Source organism: Macrosteles quadrilineatus, unplaced genomic scaffold (assembly GCF_028750875.1).
Source record: "Macrosteles quadrilineatus isolate MER2022 unplaced genomic scaffold, UCM_ALF_1.0 Scaffold_2__2_contigs__length_208266976, whole genome shotgun sequence".
Taxonomy (NCBI): domain Eukaryota; kingdom Metazoa; phylum Arthropoda; class Insecta; order Hemiptera; family Cicadellidae; genus Macrosteles; species Macrosteles quadrilineatus.
This window is the reverse complement of record NW_026542595.1, coordinates 33,688,034-33,707,275: the sequence shown is the minus strand read 5'-3', so window position 1 is coordinate 33,707,275 and position 19,242 is coordinate 33,688,034. Positions and strand designations below refer to the sequence as shown.

At 39.6% G+C, this 19,242-nt stretch overlaps 1 protein-coding gene across 2 annotated transcripts in view; it reads right to left on the bottom strand.

Annotated features, from left to right (window-relative positions):
• LOC128984686 (semaphorin-5B) overlaps nt 1-19,242 on the bottom strand; it is an 83,941-nt gene that overhangs the window by 25,360 nt on the left and 39,339 nt on the right. For both annotated transcript variants that reach the window (XM_054404026.1, XM_054404027.1), the window contains exon 4: nt 10,492-10,591. In XM_054404026.1, coding sequence (XP_054260001.1) covers nt 10,492-10,591 — 100 coding nt within the window. The remainder of the gene's footprint in view (nt 1-10,491; nt 10,592-19,242) is intronic.

The following is a 19,242-nucleotide window of genomic DNA, read 5'->3' as shown; positions in this document are numbered from 1 at the left end:
TCTTTTGGAACTGCAAAACAAGGTAGGGAGTAAAAACACGATTTCGTGCAAATGGTGATTGGCAGAGTCTTCATTATGGACAATTAAACGTATTTGATTCAGAAACGTCTATTCTCTAGCCACAACATACAGTGATGAAACAATATTAAACGTTTCTGGGAGCCTTTCACGTGAGAAGCGTTTGTTGAGTGACGACGCCCGACGCGCGACAATGTTGACTTTCACTCCGCCATATGGCGACCAGCGACCAGCGACTTGCGCAAGTCATGCGTCGTTATTGTAGTACTGTAACTGTATATACTGCTACACTGACCTGGGTCAATCATTGCACGACAGAAGTGATATTAGTTGTTGCGGTGACAGTCGTGCGTAGAGAGAAACGCGCAAACCTAAGATGTGGAGCTGCAGTAGGCTCGTACAGAATAGAACGAGAACATTTTATTTTTTAAGAGGTTGGCGGCCTCTTTTAAACTTGCATTTGCCCGTCCACATGGACTAAACCCGTGCGTGGATCGGCAGTGAACAGGATCCGAACCCACGACATCGATGCCTTGGGCCCGAAGTCCCTGACGTTACCAACTGTGCCACACTTTTAAATTGACAAGTAAATAAATTTAAATTGATTTATAATTGACAATTAGGTTAAAACTGTATGCTAGTTCAATGCACCAACAAGCAAGCTCCTCGCCACTGAGCAACTTGCCAACGTGTTATAAGCCTGCCAAGGAGAAACAAACACCAACTTCGGGTACCATTAATAAAATAAGTTGACTATTTAGAGCGTGTTTAGCGTAATATTTAGGCAGTCCACATATCAAGGGTGGTAAATAGGAAATGGCTAATTTAATGTATGTTTATCCATTAAAACTTCCGGAATTAACAAGGTGAAGGTGTCTGGGGGTGCCTCGAAAAGAATCCATGGCGCACTGTGCTCTCTGAATTGATATTACGACCATCAAGCGAATTCGTGTAATTTATTGCTCCCTTATGATCATGATCCAGATGTATAGTTTGTACATACATTAACCAGCTACGCAATTATCAGATGGGCGAGGTAAATCCAAACCATTTCCTATCTAAAAATGTGTTTTTTTTGTCGTAGCATGACATACATGACATCATAACATGTTATGATCATTTTTCTCTTACTGCGTCTTTTTGATGAGGCAGATTTTTCATGGATCTTTACTTCAGCACAGTCGCTCACTCACTGCTGGTAACTAAAATGCTGTCGTTGTGCTTATAGTCCTACGTCGGCATCGACTCTTCAACAATCGTTCGATGGAAACCTCATTTAATTATTGCATTTCCAAGGAACGAAGAGCGATGACAGCAGCAGTACGTGATCGCTGTTGTTTGCATGGTCCAGAGCTCCTCTGCCTGCCCCCTCACTGCAGCACTCTGGCCATATGGCACTCGACCTTCGCCCCCTCCACACACATACACACAACACAGCTATCACACAGCGATTACACACACACTGCACTGCGGTGCTTCTGGCCCAATTGCCCGAGAAAGCTGCACTGCACTGACTCCTGACTTGTTCAGTAATTAATTTGGATGCAACTAAACAATACATCTGTACTTTTGTGACCGGACGTTGAATAGTACGCTGTCAGCTGGCTCCGGTAATAGTGATATTGTAGAGGCGCTAAAAACTGTTAACATGCAGCAGAAGAGTGATCACGAGCGTCCTCGGAAGAAATTAACTAAACTAGGCTATAAGCATCGGTTGAAACTACAAAAAGTCAATTTCCACAAAGTGTGCTTAGAACTTATTCATTTTTTTTGTAAATAATCGGAAACAGCAATCTGACACATACTTTCTCAAATTAGCTTGTCAATATCAAAATTAATTCGACCCTTAATCCATGGTTAAGCGGTGAGAATAACCAACAACTATGACATTTTGTAAAAAGAATCACAACAGTTGTCATAACATTCTAACCACAATTTTGACAGTAATGGGCGTTGTACCATTTTGTTTAGAGTTAAACGGACTATAGTACAATCAATGAACAAAATCGTTCGAGCCGGGGAAGAAAGTACACAACTAAACCAGCTTAGACGATTAGAACCTCTAATGGAAGTAAAGCAAGTGCTTTATAACAGGTTTTTATTTTTTATATGCAAATATACCAACCATAGTTTATTATGTTTATTACAATAAACAGAAAAACTACAATAAACAGGAATAACAAGAAAAACTACAGTACGACTATATCAGATTGTTCATTATTATCTAAACGAGAGTCAGTGATTCCATTCCAGAATTGTAATCCCTGCGTGCAGAGGTATATCGTAGTGCCAACGGCGAGTTTTATCATAGATTAAAGGAGTAGACATGCATTTACTGTATCTCGTAAATACATACATAGTTAAGTTCCCGTCACTTTTACGAACAACACGATAAGGACAGTACGTGTCAACAACACGTTATCATAAAAATGCGAAATGGTGAAGCATTTAATTGACAAGATGATAGCGATCACTGGCGGTGTGCTCGTTGGTAGCGCCTGGTATCGCAGACTGGTACCAGTACCGCTCCGGCACTCGCTGGAATACCATTTTAATATTTATCCTTAAATATTCACTACCATATTCTCTAAATAGTAAATAACGGTAAATATAAATATTCTTAGCACCCACCATAACATACTGACTCCTTAGCAGACTGCGTCATACCACTTGAAATCCCCGGTAAAACCTTTCACGAATTTCCACAAGCACCTTTTTCTGTTTATCAAATCCAAGTCAAATAATGCAAATATACAAATCTATGCTATTTTTTTAATAATAAATAATTTGAAAAACATTGAAAACTGAACCAAACCATAACATTAGACCTACCCACAGACACAGAAGCCGTCTATTCACCAACCACCGCTGCAAGGCTGAGCGTGTAGTCGTTGCTCATGCTCATCCCTTCAAGCGCTTTTATCAACAAATTTGTTTAAATTACGTAGGTACCTGAATCCTACGCGGTTCGCTATCTGCAGTAGAGGCGGGAGGATTGAGATGAAGATCTCGCAGTTATGTACGACCCAGGAGTCCCGCGGACCACTCGCTACTCGCTACTGGCTATTCTACATCCTCGGCTCAATTTTTATGCACAACTCGTTTCGGCGAGACAAAGCTTAGCCCGTGGCCCAGCCTCACCGGCCTACTTACAAGCTAGCCTCCGTAATTTGGCCTTTAATTTATGTGATTCGGCGAATGAACGGCTAGTTTCCGTTTACTGAAGCACGCTCGGCAATTTACCTCAATTTGTCTCTTGTTAAGACCGGAGTGGGCGCGACGCAGTGATTGAAGTCAATGAATGTCCAAAACGAAGATAACTCTACAGCTACAGTGGCTGCATTCATGTGATGATTCTACTGTTGACCTCTCACAAAAAAAGTGCTGCATTGGGAAAGAATCGAAACTAGCAAAATGTCAATAATAAGGTACCGTACCAACGTTGTAGGCCTAACATATCGATATACAGGAGAAGAGGAGATGGGAACCCGTAAGTGCCGACAATACTCATGGGTCTAGGTCTGTGATGCAGTGTGTACTTGATATATATAATCTCAGTTCTGATGTTGATGGTACCGATGTTGTAGATATGATCGCACTCGGCCACATGACACTATACACCTGTGCGGCTCGTGGCACGTGCCAGGCCCTGGTATCAGTTAGCAGCTATCTGCTCTAGCCAGGTGAAAGGTGTCGGGTTTCGCACCTAGACTAGGCCTACAACATGTTGTGCTAGGCGATCACACGCATCGATTCCTCTGACATTTTGCTATCGCTAATTGTTGTCATGTGTTCTCTTATCATACCTTAAACATGTCGACTCGCATTAACTGATTGTTATTGTATCAACAGTTGATATTTTTGAAGACGAAGTCTAGCAGAACAAGTCCTAGACGCCGATGAGGATTAACTCGTTTTTCTTCCGGACAATTACCACGTGCGGTCGAATCTTAAGTTTTACAGTGGTAATTATGTCGCAAAACCAAACGGATCCGGTATGAATCGATTCCGAAAAAGGATGAAGGGTAAAAAGAGCAGGCCATAAACAAAAAGCCGCTAGTCGTTGATCAGAGGTGACTGACAGCAGCTGCAGTCTGCAGTCAGCAGTTGCGGTCACAATGCTAGTCCAGGTTTCCGCGAATCCTAGCATGCCCGGTCCAGCGGCTTATAAGGAAACGGTCACTTGTCCGGCATTCCGGGACAACAGGCGAGGTCATCGCCGCCTCACTCCGGAGAAAGAGAGAAAAGCCGCAGTAGAAAAACTCATGAGAGAAACAATGCGATATCCGGGATACAATTTGATATCTTTATTAGGGCCTTAGGAAGAATTTGGCACCAGAATACGCTTTCCGCAACATATAAATTATGTTGAATTTCAGACTCGACTGCATGGTTTGTTCATTGATCGCATCGCCCAGTTAACCTAACACTGCTTCTCCAGGAAAAGATGAACCAACTATGAAACCACCCGAAAGCCTGCCAATGCAGCATAGCCAATTAAAGTCGAAGTTACATCCTTCGTAACTAACAGTGCAAGTAACATATAGCCTAGCCTCCCCAAGGACATAAACCAAACTCATGGCAACACCACCATCGAGAAGTGGTGACTAAGGAAGGTTTACAGTAATATTATTCAAACTGGAAAGGAAGATACAGCTGCGAGTAAATCATTAGGCCACAAGTAAGCTGCAAATGATCAGAGTATTGTGACAGACTATTGCAGTGCTGTATTGTGTTATACTGTATACGTGGGCGTAGGCAGGTCTGTGCTCGTTGCTCGTGGTGTGCTAATGTCATAACTCCGAGCACACGGTGCCTACGCCATACATACTCATACATACTGTATTGCGTGTGTAGCACTCTCATTGTGCATAGTCACAGTTTCCGTTCTACTACTATCTTCTCACGACAATTTTGAAAATACAAATTTCAATAATGAAAAGCTCAGACCGTCCCTTCAACTTAAAAAAAAAAAAAAACTTAGTGATTTTCTTATAAAATGTAATTAGGTTTCTGTGAATGTTTAATAGCGGTGCTCTAGTTGAGGCGTATCTAGAGACTATCGAGTTAATTATTATTGATAGGGAAATGAAAATTGTATTAATAGCGATCCTGTCAAATTGGTCTTCAAAGTCTTCCAAATCAAACAGCAATCAATCAAAGAAAAGCATTACCCTATACCGTTCACATAGTTGTTCGTTCTTTTGCCCAGTTCCATCCTACACCTACGATACGACTCCTTATTACACTGATGATAACTGATAATCACAAGTATTGACTGTCTTACTAACAACAACAGAAGTTAAATTCTCAAAAGTCTTGAAAGCTCCTCATAGATTTAATTCTCAGCATGAGTTGCAGGTGAATTACTTCGTAGCTATGTAATCTTCCTCATATAGATTAGCCTTTCTAGATAAACACTAGAACGTTTCACAAGTGTTTAACAGCAATAAAGATATGAGGTTATCTGGTTAGCGGCTAACGCAATCGGCAACTCGAAGAGCGATGTTGTCTTGAACTATAATGAACTTATGACGGCTTATAGGCGATTTTAGTGAATAACGTCGATTACTAGAACCCTAATTGTTTTAAGACTTTGTACCCTTAGTTTTGGAATGCATAAAAACCTCCCAAACCTCCAACGGCCATAACTGTTTGTAATTAATCACGAGACCGAAATTGGGTGGTCTGAGGGAACAGGTTCGGAGCTCCGCAATTATACGGATGGGACGTCAGAGGACTCGTGATATGGGGAGGTTGACCATTGGTCAGTTCGCTGTAGGATGCATTTACACTTGAATCTTACTTAAACGTTTGTCTTAATAGCACTACCTTATCATACGGGGATTGAGAAGAATAGATAAGGAAAACGAATGGGGGATTCATAACGTATATAGTAAGTGCCCATGCTAATGGTGATCCACCTAGTAATATCATTGTTAAGACTTGACGAGCACCCTAGTCTCTATAAAAATACGTTTTCGCTTTGAACTTTGCATTTACAGTACATGCCAATAATATTGTGTAACATGTAGAGAGAGGATATTTTTTGTTCCATCAATAAACTGTTATACAAGTTGTTCGTAAAGAATATTCAATAGTCAATGTGGGTTGAATCAAGTATGAGATGAGAGATGAGCTTGACAAACAATTCCTCTGTTGGAATTGATTCGGTTACACACGCATAATGGGACGTATAACATTGAAACTAAAACTGTGGGTTAAACAACTGGACGTGGACACCCGATAGTGTACAGTAGCCGGATGCTGGATACATCACAGTCGCGTACAATGGACCCGCATGCTTAATATCAGAGATTCACTGTAGATCATATCTCACGGACCGCTGCGATAGGTCAAATAGACGTAGTATTAACAACTACAATATTAATTTCGTCATTGTGGATGTTAGCCTCCGGATTGCTAAATAATATTAAAAAGGTTTGAATAGCTGCTATCAAGCAATCCATTTAATCGCAGTCGCAACTAGTTTCGTCTCCTATGTGGAGTCATCTTCGGGCGGAAAAGTGCAGTCTTGACTTAAACTCCGCCGGGTTAGCGTCGTCTGTTGTCATAAATGAACAGTTGCCGAAAATGTGTCGTGTCCATGTATGTATATGTGTCGTGTGTAAATGTGTATTTATGTTTACATGTTAAATATGACACTCTTCATGTGATGAAAGAAGAAGTCTTTGTACAGCCCGAAAATTACTCCACATAGGAGTCGAAACTAGTCGCGACTGCAATTAAATGGATTGCTTGATAGCAGGTATTTAAAACTTTTTAATATTAATTTCGGGCCCTCTTCAAACTCACTAGGTTGGAACCCAAGGATACATATAGGTTTAGAGCTAGGCTTAAAACAAATACAAACTTTATGACATCTTAACTGGTTTTTAACTTCAAGCAGCATATTTAGCAAATAACTTCATCTTTTAAATTTCGTCCAATATCAGGACAAAATAGGAAATCGGAAAAGAATTCAATTGAAAATTGGTTAAGCTAACAGGAATTGAAAAGTGGAAAAAACACAAGTGTCATGCAGTTTTGAATGTCCAGGTTTCACAATTTTATTTGCTCAGAGAGTCATGTAGTATTCTATCAACAACCAATGGCTGTCCACTCTCGTCAAGTGTGTGTTGCTGTGTGTGGAGGATGTTAACACGTCACGTGACCCTGTATGACCAGGCTGGGCTCAGTACGGTACAGACTGGTACAGACCAGCTGCAGGGTGTGTGATATTGGACACCAACTTCCGCCATCAGCTCAATAGCTCCATTCAATAGCTACTCCGGAGTGAATTAGTGGACACCTTTATACATATAGTACACCCTGGTGGATAAAATGTGCATGGGTGGAAGTAAAAAAGGTCGCCTAATTTATGAGGTATCGCAAATTTAAGTGATTTGGATATAAGAGAGGTAAACGTGGTAAACTAAACAGACGATAAAAACTTTCTATGATTGCTGAAACACTAATGTAAGAAAAATACCCCCATCGCAGCAAACCTACAGTCTACGCGAATTTGCATTCATATGGCTGGATTTTCACTATTTCCTTAACATTGTCAGATTTATTTCTTATTTAAATAACGATAGTTTTAATGAGAACTTAGGTTTGCTGCTACATCGAAGGTAAATAAGGTGTGTTTTTTGTTACGATGTTGATACCTTAGAATGAAAAAAAATGCCAAATTTGATTAGAATATATCCATATACAAGCAAACTACGGCGGTTTACTTATCCTCCATAAGAATAACACGGGTATTTTACACTTTAAATTTTTATTGTATTATTTTTTTTTATTTTCTACGTATCCTTAGCCATACAACAGTGCATCAATGTACGAAATTATTAGTTTTTTAAGCTCCTCATTATAGTTTAGAAATAAATTTTAAAATTTTATTTTTGAGAGTCAAAATAGGAAACCCCAATATTCACCCCATAAAACTCCCATACAACTACGTTCCCATAGTCCGTGACCTACGGTAGTAGCTTTCCTTATACGGGAAATTCTCTAAAAGGTTTTCTGTAAATATTATACATCAATGAAACTATGTAGAAAACCGTACAAATTTATTCAAACAATTTAACCAAACTGTGTTTTGAAGTTTTGGGACTCTAAATCGGAAAAGAATAGAGGACCTTCGGATGTAAGTATTACCTGAAAAAAAAAACTATATACGTCTAATAACACTTAATACTTATACTGTTGACTAGGTGGAATTTATATTTATATTTAAGTTCTAAAGACGGTAAATACATATAAAACATGGTAAGTGGTGATAGATTTAGATTGGACACTTCAATCATCACCAGACTCAATAGGCGAATGATGTCATTTTGTCTGAATTATTATTCATTTGTCTGATGATGATTGGAGTGTCCAATCGAAATCGATTACCAATTACCATCTTTTATATGTATTTGCTTGTGAGTCAACAGAATAAGTGTAAATATATTATTAAGTGATATTAGACGTAAATAGTTTTGTTTTTTTCAGGTACGTAATTTAATAACACGTAGGTACCATGCCAATTAAGAAGTTAGCAAGTCTTACCAAAAAGAATACTGATCATAAATTAATAGCCTCTGGAGCAATAAGCATTTTTTTAAATACAAGGATGATGTTTTTTTACCACAATAACATAAACCTCGAGTTCAAGTTACTATAGAGTTTGAGATATACTTCCAACATTGACAATTGATTCCAAAGCCAAAGCCCTATTGGTAGCCATAAGTCGTCATAAGGAATCAGCGATTACAAAGACATGCTCTTCTCTGTGGCTATATTGAGCAATCTAAGTATTTCATCTGTAGGCAAAGCTACACCACTGGTATGTTGGTCGGTGTCCACTAACGGAGTGTGGGAAACTAACAATTTCCCAGATTCCTCTGCAGATACTGTATCCACCGTTGACGCAGACAATGCAGGCGATATGGCGTTGAAGGAGTGGTGGTGGAGAGAGAGCTACATGTAGGTTTATTTGGCGGATGTTCCACACATGGTCATCTGGTGATTTCTCTGAAGACCTGTCACTGCAGCGACGTGCCCGTCATCCCTACGAACTCAACAGGATCTGTCTTTCCCTTCTTCGCGCAGAGAGCTTTGACGAAGAAATCGATCGATTTCTACTTCGACAAAGAGAAAAGTTCCAAACTCGTTGCCCACTCCATTTCCACGTAGCAGCAATTTTGAGGCTGTTAGACTTAGCTAAAACACAAACCGGATCGGTGCGTAATGAAGTGATACGAGTCCTGGCACGATGTGTTATCAGTTCGCATTCACACCTGGACACGTTCCACATTGTTGGCTGCAGGAAGCGGATACAAGCATTAAATGGAGTGTGTGTTGACGCGACTGCTAATAGGACGGTGTTGCACGACGTAATTACAATGCAATCATTGGGGGACATCGTTGCAGCTGTTGGTGTGCCTGTCTACTGTGGAAGGAGCCAAAGGTTCCTACGTTAATTCGCATGGAAGCAACTTATTCACCATTCTGACAAATAACATTTGTAACGAAAACTCGGGATTTAAACAGTTCAACTTCTTTGTGGCACTAATAAACCTATACAAACAAAACACAGTCTAATTCAATCATTTTACTTGTCAACTTTGCAAATTATTGGCGTTGTAAAACCGATCACTGGTTTCATTGACCAACTTTCGTGTGAAAATCGGAAATTTATTTAAAAAAAATTAAAGGTTAGATGACAAATACAAAGCAACAATTGACTAATTAATGTCCCCTAGTACAAATGTGAACCTGCTGCGATTTCAGTGAAGATAAATAATGAACGAGAGTGTCCAGCTGTTAATGGCTTTGTTGGCTGCATAGTTTGTTGGCACGCTTGTCATGTTACCAAACAGAGCTATTCAGATTGGCCACGTTATAAATCACCAATGGCGACTGCGGACTACGGATTGCTTGGCTTGGCCAGGTCCGCGCTGAGCTGTCGCGGTATTTATTAATGACATGTCACACAGAGATCTGCACGCCGCATGAAACTCGCCTGTGAAATATTCCTCGCTTTGAGGTGGTCTCTTAGTTGACAGGTAAACGTTTCTCACATGGCAAAACACAACCAGGCACAACTAAGCAAACTAGCTAATTTACTCGTATTCTCAGTATCATTATGCAAGAGAGGTAAAGAATAAACTTAAAATTTCTATTTGGAAAAGTTTGGATAGTGATCAGAGCATTGTGCAGTAGTCATACTGATGCCTCAAATCACATCCCTAAACCATTTAAATTCGTAATAGGAGTGTCGGAGATGAAGAAGACATAAGTTTTGGAGTGGATGGTTCGAATTTAATAATCAGTTATGTGAAATTACTCACCAAATCAAGACCGTGTAAGAATGTAATTATTTTCTTAATACTGCTAATATTAGTGTAGCTGATAAATATCTTAACACTAGCGATTCTAGCATTCACAAATGAAGCACGACATAATTTATAGTGTTAGTACCTGGCACCGACGATGAGTTGATCTCTGCCCACGTCGAACAACAGCTGTGAGTAGGCAGTGACTCCGGGGTCTGAGAACGTGGAGGCCGTCGTCATCAGATCTGCAACACACAAACACTGATTGACCACAGGAACTACACAGCTGGATGACAACAATAAATGTAATGTGGTGTTGATGGACAACGAGTTGTGATCGCAATGAATGTCTACTTATGAGTTTGTAAACTGTTACGATTTGTATTGCATGTTATGATTCGTCTAACCACAACACGACCATTGTTTATAACGCTCATACAAGTGTTTCATCTAGTCTTAGTGTCTATAAACGATGTTTTACAAACCACAGGGGATTATGTTGTGTCTTGCGATGTAACGTGGGTTAAGCAATGAAGTACATCGACATTCGAGTTGTAAATCAAAGTTGTTGAGTTTTATAGAAATGTATAACGTACTATCGAAGGACGGAGAGCTGATTTGAGAATATAACCTCTGGTTTGAAGTGTATTGGTGGAGAGCCAATACGGTGCTGGACGCTGGTTCCGCAGAGACATATTCACCGGTCATAACAAATAAACCTGGTTTCGCCATCAGAGCAACCTTCCATGTAGGGGACAGGTGGGGGCCGGGCCGAGAGCCTGGCTCTCTCCGCCAGAGTCATTTGAATACAGTACTGGAGTCCCGTGTCGCAAGGTCGATCCTCTCAGGGCTTTTATAGATTTCTTTCCAAGAAGCTTGTTGAATTTGTTTAAGTGTTTATATTGTTATTCCATCCTGACGATTCAATCACTTCTTCTTTGAATCAGTCAACGTGTTTGGATTGGATAACTTGCATGGTCAAATAAAAAGTTCAAGAGCAGATCTAGTTCAATATTTTAAAGAATGTTATTGCAAATTCGCCAACAATGTTTCACAATTAGTCCACTTACAAGCCATCTCTACTACTTATCCCGTCCCAACAAGAACTGCAATCCCTCATGCATCATACTCCAGTAATGATGACCAGCTCATTTTAAGTCCGAAGCGTACAGCAAATTTACGCGGCTTGCAAGCAGAGGAGAGGGCATAAAAACCGCCGATAATCGATTCTAAGTATGGCAGGAGAGAGAAATAGTCGAGCAATTGGTAGTTGGTAGGAACGGACGGACGTTGAGTCTGCGGCCACAAGGCAAAAACCTCGGTCTCTAGTCTGTGGACCAGCATCCTAAGTGGCTCGGACACTCGACCTGTCGGCGCGCGGCAACTTGGCAGTTGGAAGACGGACTCCTCTATACGAAAGTGACAGACGAGTGAATGAAAGTTATAAAATTATACGGTGTAATAGAATACGTCGGATTTTCGTCAAGGCACTTTAAAATACTACTCGAAAGACCAAGGACGTGTTTTGCACTTTGAACGAGCAAATTAACATCATCAATGCCTGGTGAGATATTAAAGCTATACTTTATGCCAATACACAATTAAATGAATGCAGAAAATGTGATGCAACTTTATTTGCTAAGATAATATATCAAAAAATTGACAAGAATTTGAGTCACTAGTAACGAAGAAATCCATTCCCCTGCAGACTTGTTCGAAAATGAAGTAGTTCCAGAGTAAAAGGTGACTGGGCCGTTCCAAAGGTAACAACTACTTTCCAGGAGGAGAACGGCTGAGACAGATAATATGTATATATTGCGAGATATCCGCCAGATTTGGTCACTGATGACTATCCACTAATGATCGCTCCCATGTTATGTCGGTGGACAGCGTCACCGTCACTGCCACCTGTAAGGAAACCCGCTGTTATAATTGACAGAGTGAAAGGCCACTGTTTGTTAGGTGGTTAACGTTTTTACCACCATTGTTTGTTTACTTATCTAACCGTTATCGGCAGATAAGAAATCTAACAAAGTCATGAAAATGAAACGTACATAGGAAGAATATGAGTTGTCAGGAGGTTTACTTTAAGAAGACACAGTTTGCAAAGGTTTCTGAGGTGATTTAGATTTGACAATATATTAACAGTAATCATGTTGCCGACATACCGGACCGGCCAACATTCGAATGTCTAAAAGTCAACCCTGAGGAACGGTATAGACTATAGAGAGGAGTTGAGAGAGCAATACTTGACCGCGCATCGTAACCTTCACTGCCATGCTGATGGTGTTGAATATGTATGCTGTAGAGTCACTGTGCAACCACTTCTTTGGTTTGGAGACTGAGGTTGAGCTCAGAATAGACAACTTGTATGATTACTCTTCACCGTGAAACTCTTCTCCTACAACAATAATCTAATCTAATCACTATTGCACTATTGTTGTAATCAACAATAGTGTCAAACTGTATCAGTGAAAACAAAAATACAATTTAACAGAAATGTAGGAAGCATCGGTTACATTAAGTATTCTAATCTGTTGATACAGTATAAGAATCGCCTCTGAGTGAGGAGAGAGGAGAGAGAAAGGACAATGTCGTAAAGTTGTCACGGAGAGGGCCGAAGTTTACCAGCACAAAGAACTCTATTAAAGACTCTATAATTGTATTCAAATATTAATTGGGCGGGTCTGATTTGCATAGGTCCGCCCGCCGCGAGCCCACACTACCAGACTCTCAAGTCACCAACACCTCTACATCACAACAAACAACATACATTGACAACAAGTTACAAGTAGTATTAACGTTGTAATGCAAATTGTTTAAAATGTTTCCAAACTGGCGTCACGCTCCTCTTTATAACAGAATGGTCGATGTGTTAGTAAAGATTTCATTAATCACGACATAATTCACCTAAAACTGGTTGTTTTATCGTATAACATTGGTTGACAGCTCATGTGATTAATTCCCCAACTTCTTCCCGAATTGATGGCGTAGTTAGTAGTTTGTAAAGCATACCGGCGTCAGGGACTTGGAAACATGACAGTAATTTCTTCGTTTGAATTCTAGAGACGTACCCCGTAACTACGTATTTACTAGTCCCGCAGAGAAATGAAACTGTAGGTTTATTGCTTTGTGAAGTAGTGTGCATTCACTATTCGACCAATATTTGAGACCCGCGTATTAGACGCTGTAGTAATAATAGAGATCGATGATTAGACGTCGACAGCCAATCAAAGCAATTATGTTGAAAGTATGCTGACAAAAACCAAGATGTAATTTAAAATTCTGCTTTGAGGGACAGAAAACAAGAAGACAGATCTTAGAACTACCTTAGAACTAGTAACTCGACATTTTCTATTTCAAAAAAGTGGCATGTAAAAAACCTTTATGTCAGGACACATAATGCAAAAATTTAGCATTATGTATTCCCAAAAAGAGGATCAGAAACCACTTTCCAAATCGACCGTCAAGTTAAATAGGCGATAGAACCATAAATCTCTAAGATTTACGGCGAGAAAACATGGAACAATCGGAATAGTGAAGAGAAAATCGCCGCATGCCTCGGGCACTTGACACCGCGCGGAGAAACACTTCTAAAGCCATATTTTTCTTGAAAGATTATTAAAATTTATGCTAATAACTGCTTCGAGTTTCCTAATATTTGCCGACTAGTGTTGAGCGTTGCCACACCCGTGGGGAAACTTTACTGACGAGTAGCAGAGAAGAGAGCTGTTCAGTGTCCACGTTCTCCTGACGAGTGTACCAGTACCGTACTGTTTATAGTAATGGACTACCGACACATGACTACTCTTCGCAAGGCGAAAAAGCCAAATATGCACTAACCTGTTGCCATTGACAATAAGTCATGTTATATAGTTTAATGACCTCCTCATTATGAGTTATGTTCCTTGGGTAAAAACACTTCATAAACGTAAATTGGTCCACTGCGACGACGGCCGACGGTTGAAGCAGTAACCATACAGGTCAGACCAGACCAGTACAGCCTACTGTAGCTGCAGGTCATCACTGCATGCTGAGATGAGTCTACAGTCCGGGGAAACAGAAGACTAAACACACACAAACTCTTCAATGCATGCTTCGTGCTGCTGGGTATAAGTTTCTCCTTATACGGGCTCTTGAGATATGAACCTGCAATGGTAGTGCAATTGCTGATTGAATAATTAGTAGTTTGTTGCTAGGGAAGCAGCAAAACAAGGTTTATGTGGCCAGGAAATAATAATATACAATGCATGGACAATACCGTTAACAAGTAGGAGAAGTATACCTCCCTTGCCGGCTTCCGTATCACGATATGCATCCTTCACCTCTGGTCTAGTGACCCTACAAGCAGCATAACTAGAGAACTATACACGACGTGTGTAGCATATGCGTGCACACGTAGAAACTTATTGAAATCACGAGTGGTAATAGTACAGAATACTCTGTGGGTCTGGTCCAACTTAATGTCCGCAAGAATGATTATGGGGAAATTTGGTGATAGAATACATTAGTTTCACCCTGAGAAATTGTAAATAATTAAATATACTGATAAAATAGAATAATTCATGACATTTTAAACATGAATACCCCCGCCGCAGCAAACCTGCCGTCTAAGCGAATTTCCATTTGGCTGAATTGATTTTCAATCGATCTATTTAAATAACATTAGGTTTAACGAGTAGGCCTACCTAGGTTTGCTGCTACAAGGAAACTAATAAAGTGTGTGTTTTAAGTAAAATAATTATTGCTTAGTAGAAAATGAATATATTTGCCAAGTTTGATCAAAAGATATCCATAAACAAGCAAACTACAACATTTTACAATATTCTCCATAAAAAAAACATGGGAATTTTAAATTTATAATTTTTTTAGTTTTCTCCGTAACCAATAATTGAACAAAAACACTTTGATATACTGAATTGTTTGTTTTTTTAAGCTCTTTAAGAGGGTTTAGAGAAAAATTGGGAAATTTTGTGTTTTGAGGGTCAAAAGTGAGAAAAACCAATTTTTACCCCATAAAACCCCCCATGAAACCCTGTTCCCATGGTCCGATCATGCTGGATTGCGAACTCATTCAAGTTTATCCCGCCTTACACCTTCAAACCAAATTTCATCAAAATCGGGTAAAAATTACTCAAGTTATCGTGTTCACGGACACATATATATATAAATCTATATATATATATATATATATAAATTTGAACGAATGGTGTTTTTGGCCTCTGGGGACATCAAAATGAAAAAGTAAATCGGTCCCGGGCCTAAGTCTTACCATGAGACCTACGGTAATAGCTACTTCCCTATAGGGAAATTCGCTAAAAATCAAATATGTTACGAAAAGCTCAGGATAAAAGGACAGATTCGTCTGTGGTAAAACTAAAAATTAAAACAGAGACTAATAGTTTCTGCTTTCTCCACTGTGTTATTCTGATGATTAAAGGCTCGCCATTTATACGTTGAACGATGACTGGCTGGCGGCGTTGCTGAGGGCTCTGGCTAAATACTGGGCCTAATGACGTAATCATCGCACATCGCAGCGGCAGCGGCAGCCACGGTGATTTATTATACAAGCTGGAGAACATTACAAGGCTACCTAACATAGTACAGTACAGTAATGACAGAGACAATGGGGAACTAGCGCTTACTGGCTGACTAAGCCCATCTTGCCGGCGCCAGAAGCAGCACAAGGGTATCTCATATAAACACTTTGCATTTCTCAGTAAAAACAACAAAAAATCACGTTAGGTTGATGTGTATAACTACAAAATTGAACCAATACAATACCATATTATGACACATAACTCCAACCATGGATACAGATGGATTTTTAATCGAATTCAGTCAAACAAATTCTACAAAGCACTAAATGAAATTAATGCAAAAACAAAGACATATTTGATTCTACAGTTTTCTGTTATGATATATGGCAGTAAGTGCAGTAGTGGCGTGGAAGTGGTAGTGGTTGTGTGGTCGTACTGATTTACCGCAGAGCGCCGCTCACATGAATCTCTACTGACGGTCGTGCTACTGCTACTGCAAGCACCAGAGCACCACTTCACTACTTCTGTACATCCTGTGATAATACACCCCGCTGTAGTGAACAGTGTAAATATAGAGGTTAGGAGAACACATCGGTTACAGTGTAAACTCTGGTAAATGAATTGATAAAACTTATGTGCGACATTAACTCACAGAATGATTGTGTTTATGTTTTGATCACTTGTGTAGGGCTATACTATAATGTTACTAGAGCACAAGTAAACGTCCAATGTTCTACATGACATGACAGTACGTGTTGCCGGAAGCGGTCACCTAGCACTGTTGGTGAATGTACAACGGTACCATCACCACCCAACCTCCAACCGCATATTATCATGGTACGTGACAGAATTCGAAACAATGATGTTATTCGTTCTAGGGTTTTACATTTTGTATTCAGGGTCATGTCTTATAACTGGGAATCCTTACCTTGATACTTAGTAGAAAGGCAATGCGATTCCAAACAAAATATGGGACGGGAACTATTATCGAATATCGATTGCGCATTTTGGCAAAAAGCTTTTCCTTCGCTTGTAAACGAAATGCGATTTTAATTTTAATAAGTTTATTGTTAAAACAGCATCACCATTGTCTACAAGCTTAGAGTCAGCAGTATCAGGATATAAACGAGCTAAATCAAAACCTAACCCCACAGAAAGTCCGAAGAAGAAATGGGAAAATTGAGAAATTGCCGCTAATTTAAGTGGGCAGCTATTAACTGTAGACAAGTCTACACGCAACAGCCTAATAGCAAAGTTAGGGCAGGACATGGTAGCGAACCCCAAACATAACATTGATTGTTATTTAAAACGAACACGCAATCCAGGTCACCAGCCTTTCGTGGCTCAGACACTGCCACAGGTCCCATAGTTATGGCGGGAGGATGGTACATATTGAAGACTAATTTTAGGAAAATAAATAGGCGAGAGCGTTAACACACAGTCCAATATCTAGTACGTGGGCTTTTAACAACAAGTAACATAAAAGTACTATATAAAATATGAAATGTTATGTTAGTTAATTTATAGTTCGAATTTAATTCCACCGCAATACTGTATATCACATCAAACTCTAGTTTGAAAATAAGAGTTTGTAGCCTATATTTGGAAAACTTAGAATTTTTATAGTTTTTTTTTTTAAATTCATATTCACGTTATACAGGGTGTTTATAAAAAAACTGATCGATTTTAAACAGTCATAGCTCTTTTATTTTTCATCAGAATTTTTTACAATTAATGTTAAATTAAAGACAATTTTCTTAAGTTTACGATGACACATTCAAACTATCTTATTTCTACATGTTTTCCATTATTAGCTCTTAAATAATCAAGTCTGTGTTCAAGATCTGCCCAAACTCGCCGCAACATCGGAACATCAATTTCATCAAATGCTTCTCTGATCTTTTGCTTCATTTCTTCCAGGCTGTTGACTTTGTTGGAGTAAACACGATCTTTTACAAACCCCCAAACAAAAAAATCACATGGGGTAATGTCTGGCGACCTTGGTGGCCAAGGTATGGGTCCGTCACGGCCAATCCAACGATTTGGGAAATGTTCGTCGAGACAGTCACGAACAAACCGTCTCCAATGAGGTGGAGCGCCATCTAGTTGTAACATCATGTTTGGTTGCTCATTTTCAAACTGTGGAATGGCAAAGTTTTCCAGTATATCCACGAAAATGGTCCCATTGATATTTCTTTCGGCAAAAAAGAAAGGGCCGATCAATCTGTTGCAAGATAAGGCGCACCAAACATTCACCTTCTCACTATCCCTAGTATGCTCCTGGTGAAAATGAGGATTCTCAGATCCCCATATCCTGACATTGTGCCTGTTCACCTTCCCTGATACATGAAACGTAGCTTCATCAGAAAAAAATATCCGGTTTAAGAAGTTATTGTCAGTTTCTAAATGGTCGAGCATTATAACTGCAAATTCTCTGCGTCTGGCCCAGTCTTGTCGCGTAATCTTTTGAACTACCTGTAACTTATAAGACCGAAAATGCAAAAATCTTTTTAACACTTTGTGTAGAGTGGAATGCTTAATATTCAACTCTCGAGCTGCAGATCTTGTTGATTGTCTCGGATTATTAAGAAATGATTGATGAATTCTTTGAACATTTTCTTCACTTACCCTTGGACGACCATTGCCTTTTCTGTGATGTATGCTCCCATAGGTCATGAACTTCTCATACCATGCTTTTATCGTGTTCTTTAAAGGAGGATTTCCGTTAAATCTCCTTCTAAATCTACGCTGAACAGCAAGAGGAGACTTAGTTTCTATTAACCACTCGACACACTGCGTCTTCACTCGAGGATCCATCGTAAAATGTTACTTATTTGTTTTTGTTTATCACACAACAATGTAAGAAGGTACTGCTAATAAAAACAGCTGATTATAAAACTTTTTGAGTTTCCCTAACAAATAATGAAAACTAGAGGTTTCTACCTCTAACACGGAATGAGTGGGACAAAGTTAAAATCGATCAGGTTTTTTATAAACACCCTGTATATCTACTCAATTATCTTGTGGTAAATTCTAGAGTTTAAACTACTATGCACTCACTATTAGTGATCAACAACTTAGAAATGCTAGATAAAAGTAAACACCATTGTTGTTTTAAGGTTGGAAACTATTATGAAGGAGAACTCTGTAGTAGTCAACGAGAGATGAGAGATGACCAGAAGAAGAGCTTATTGCTGAGGCACACACACGGGTCGTCTCTCGTCTGGGTTCGCGGAAGTTTCCGTCAGCATCAGTGTCAGCTTTAGAGCAGCACCGTCACCGTGCTGACGCCTTACTGGTGTAACACGCCTACGACAGTTTGTCACGTTTTAAGGGTGATAATCGGTGTAACATTT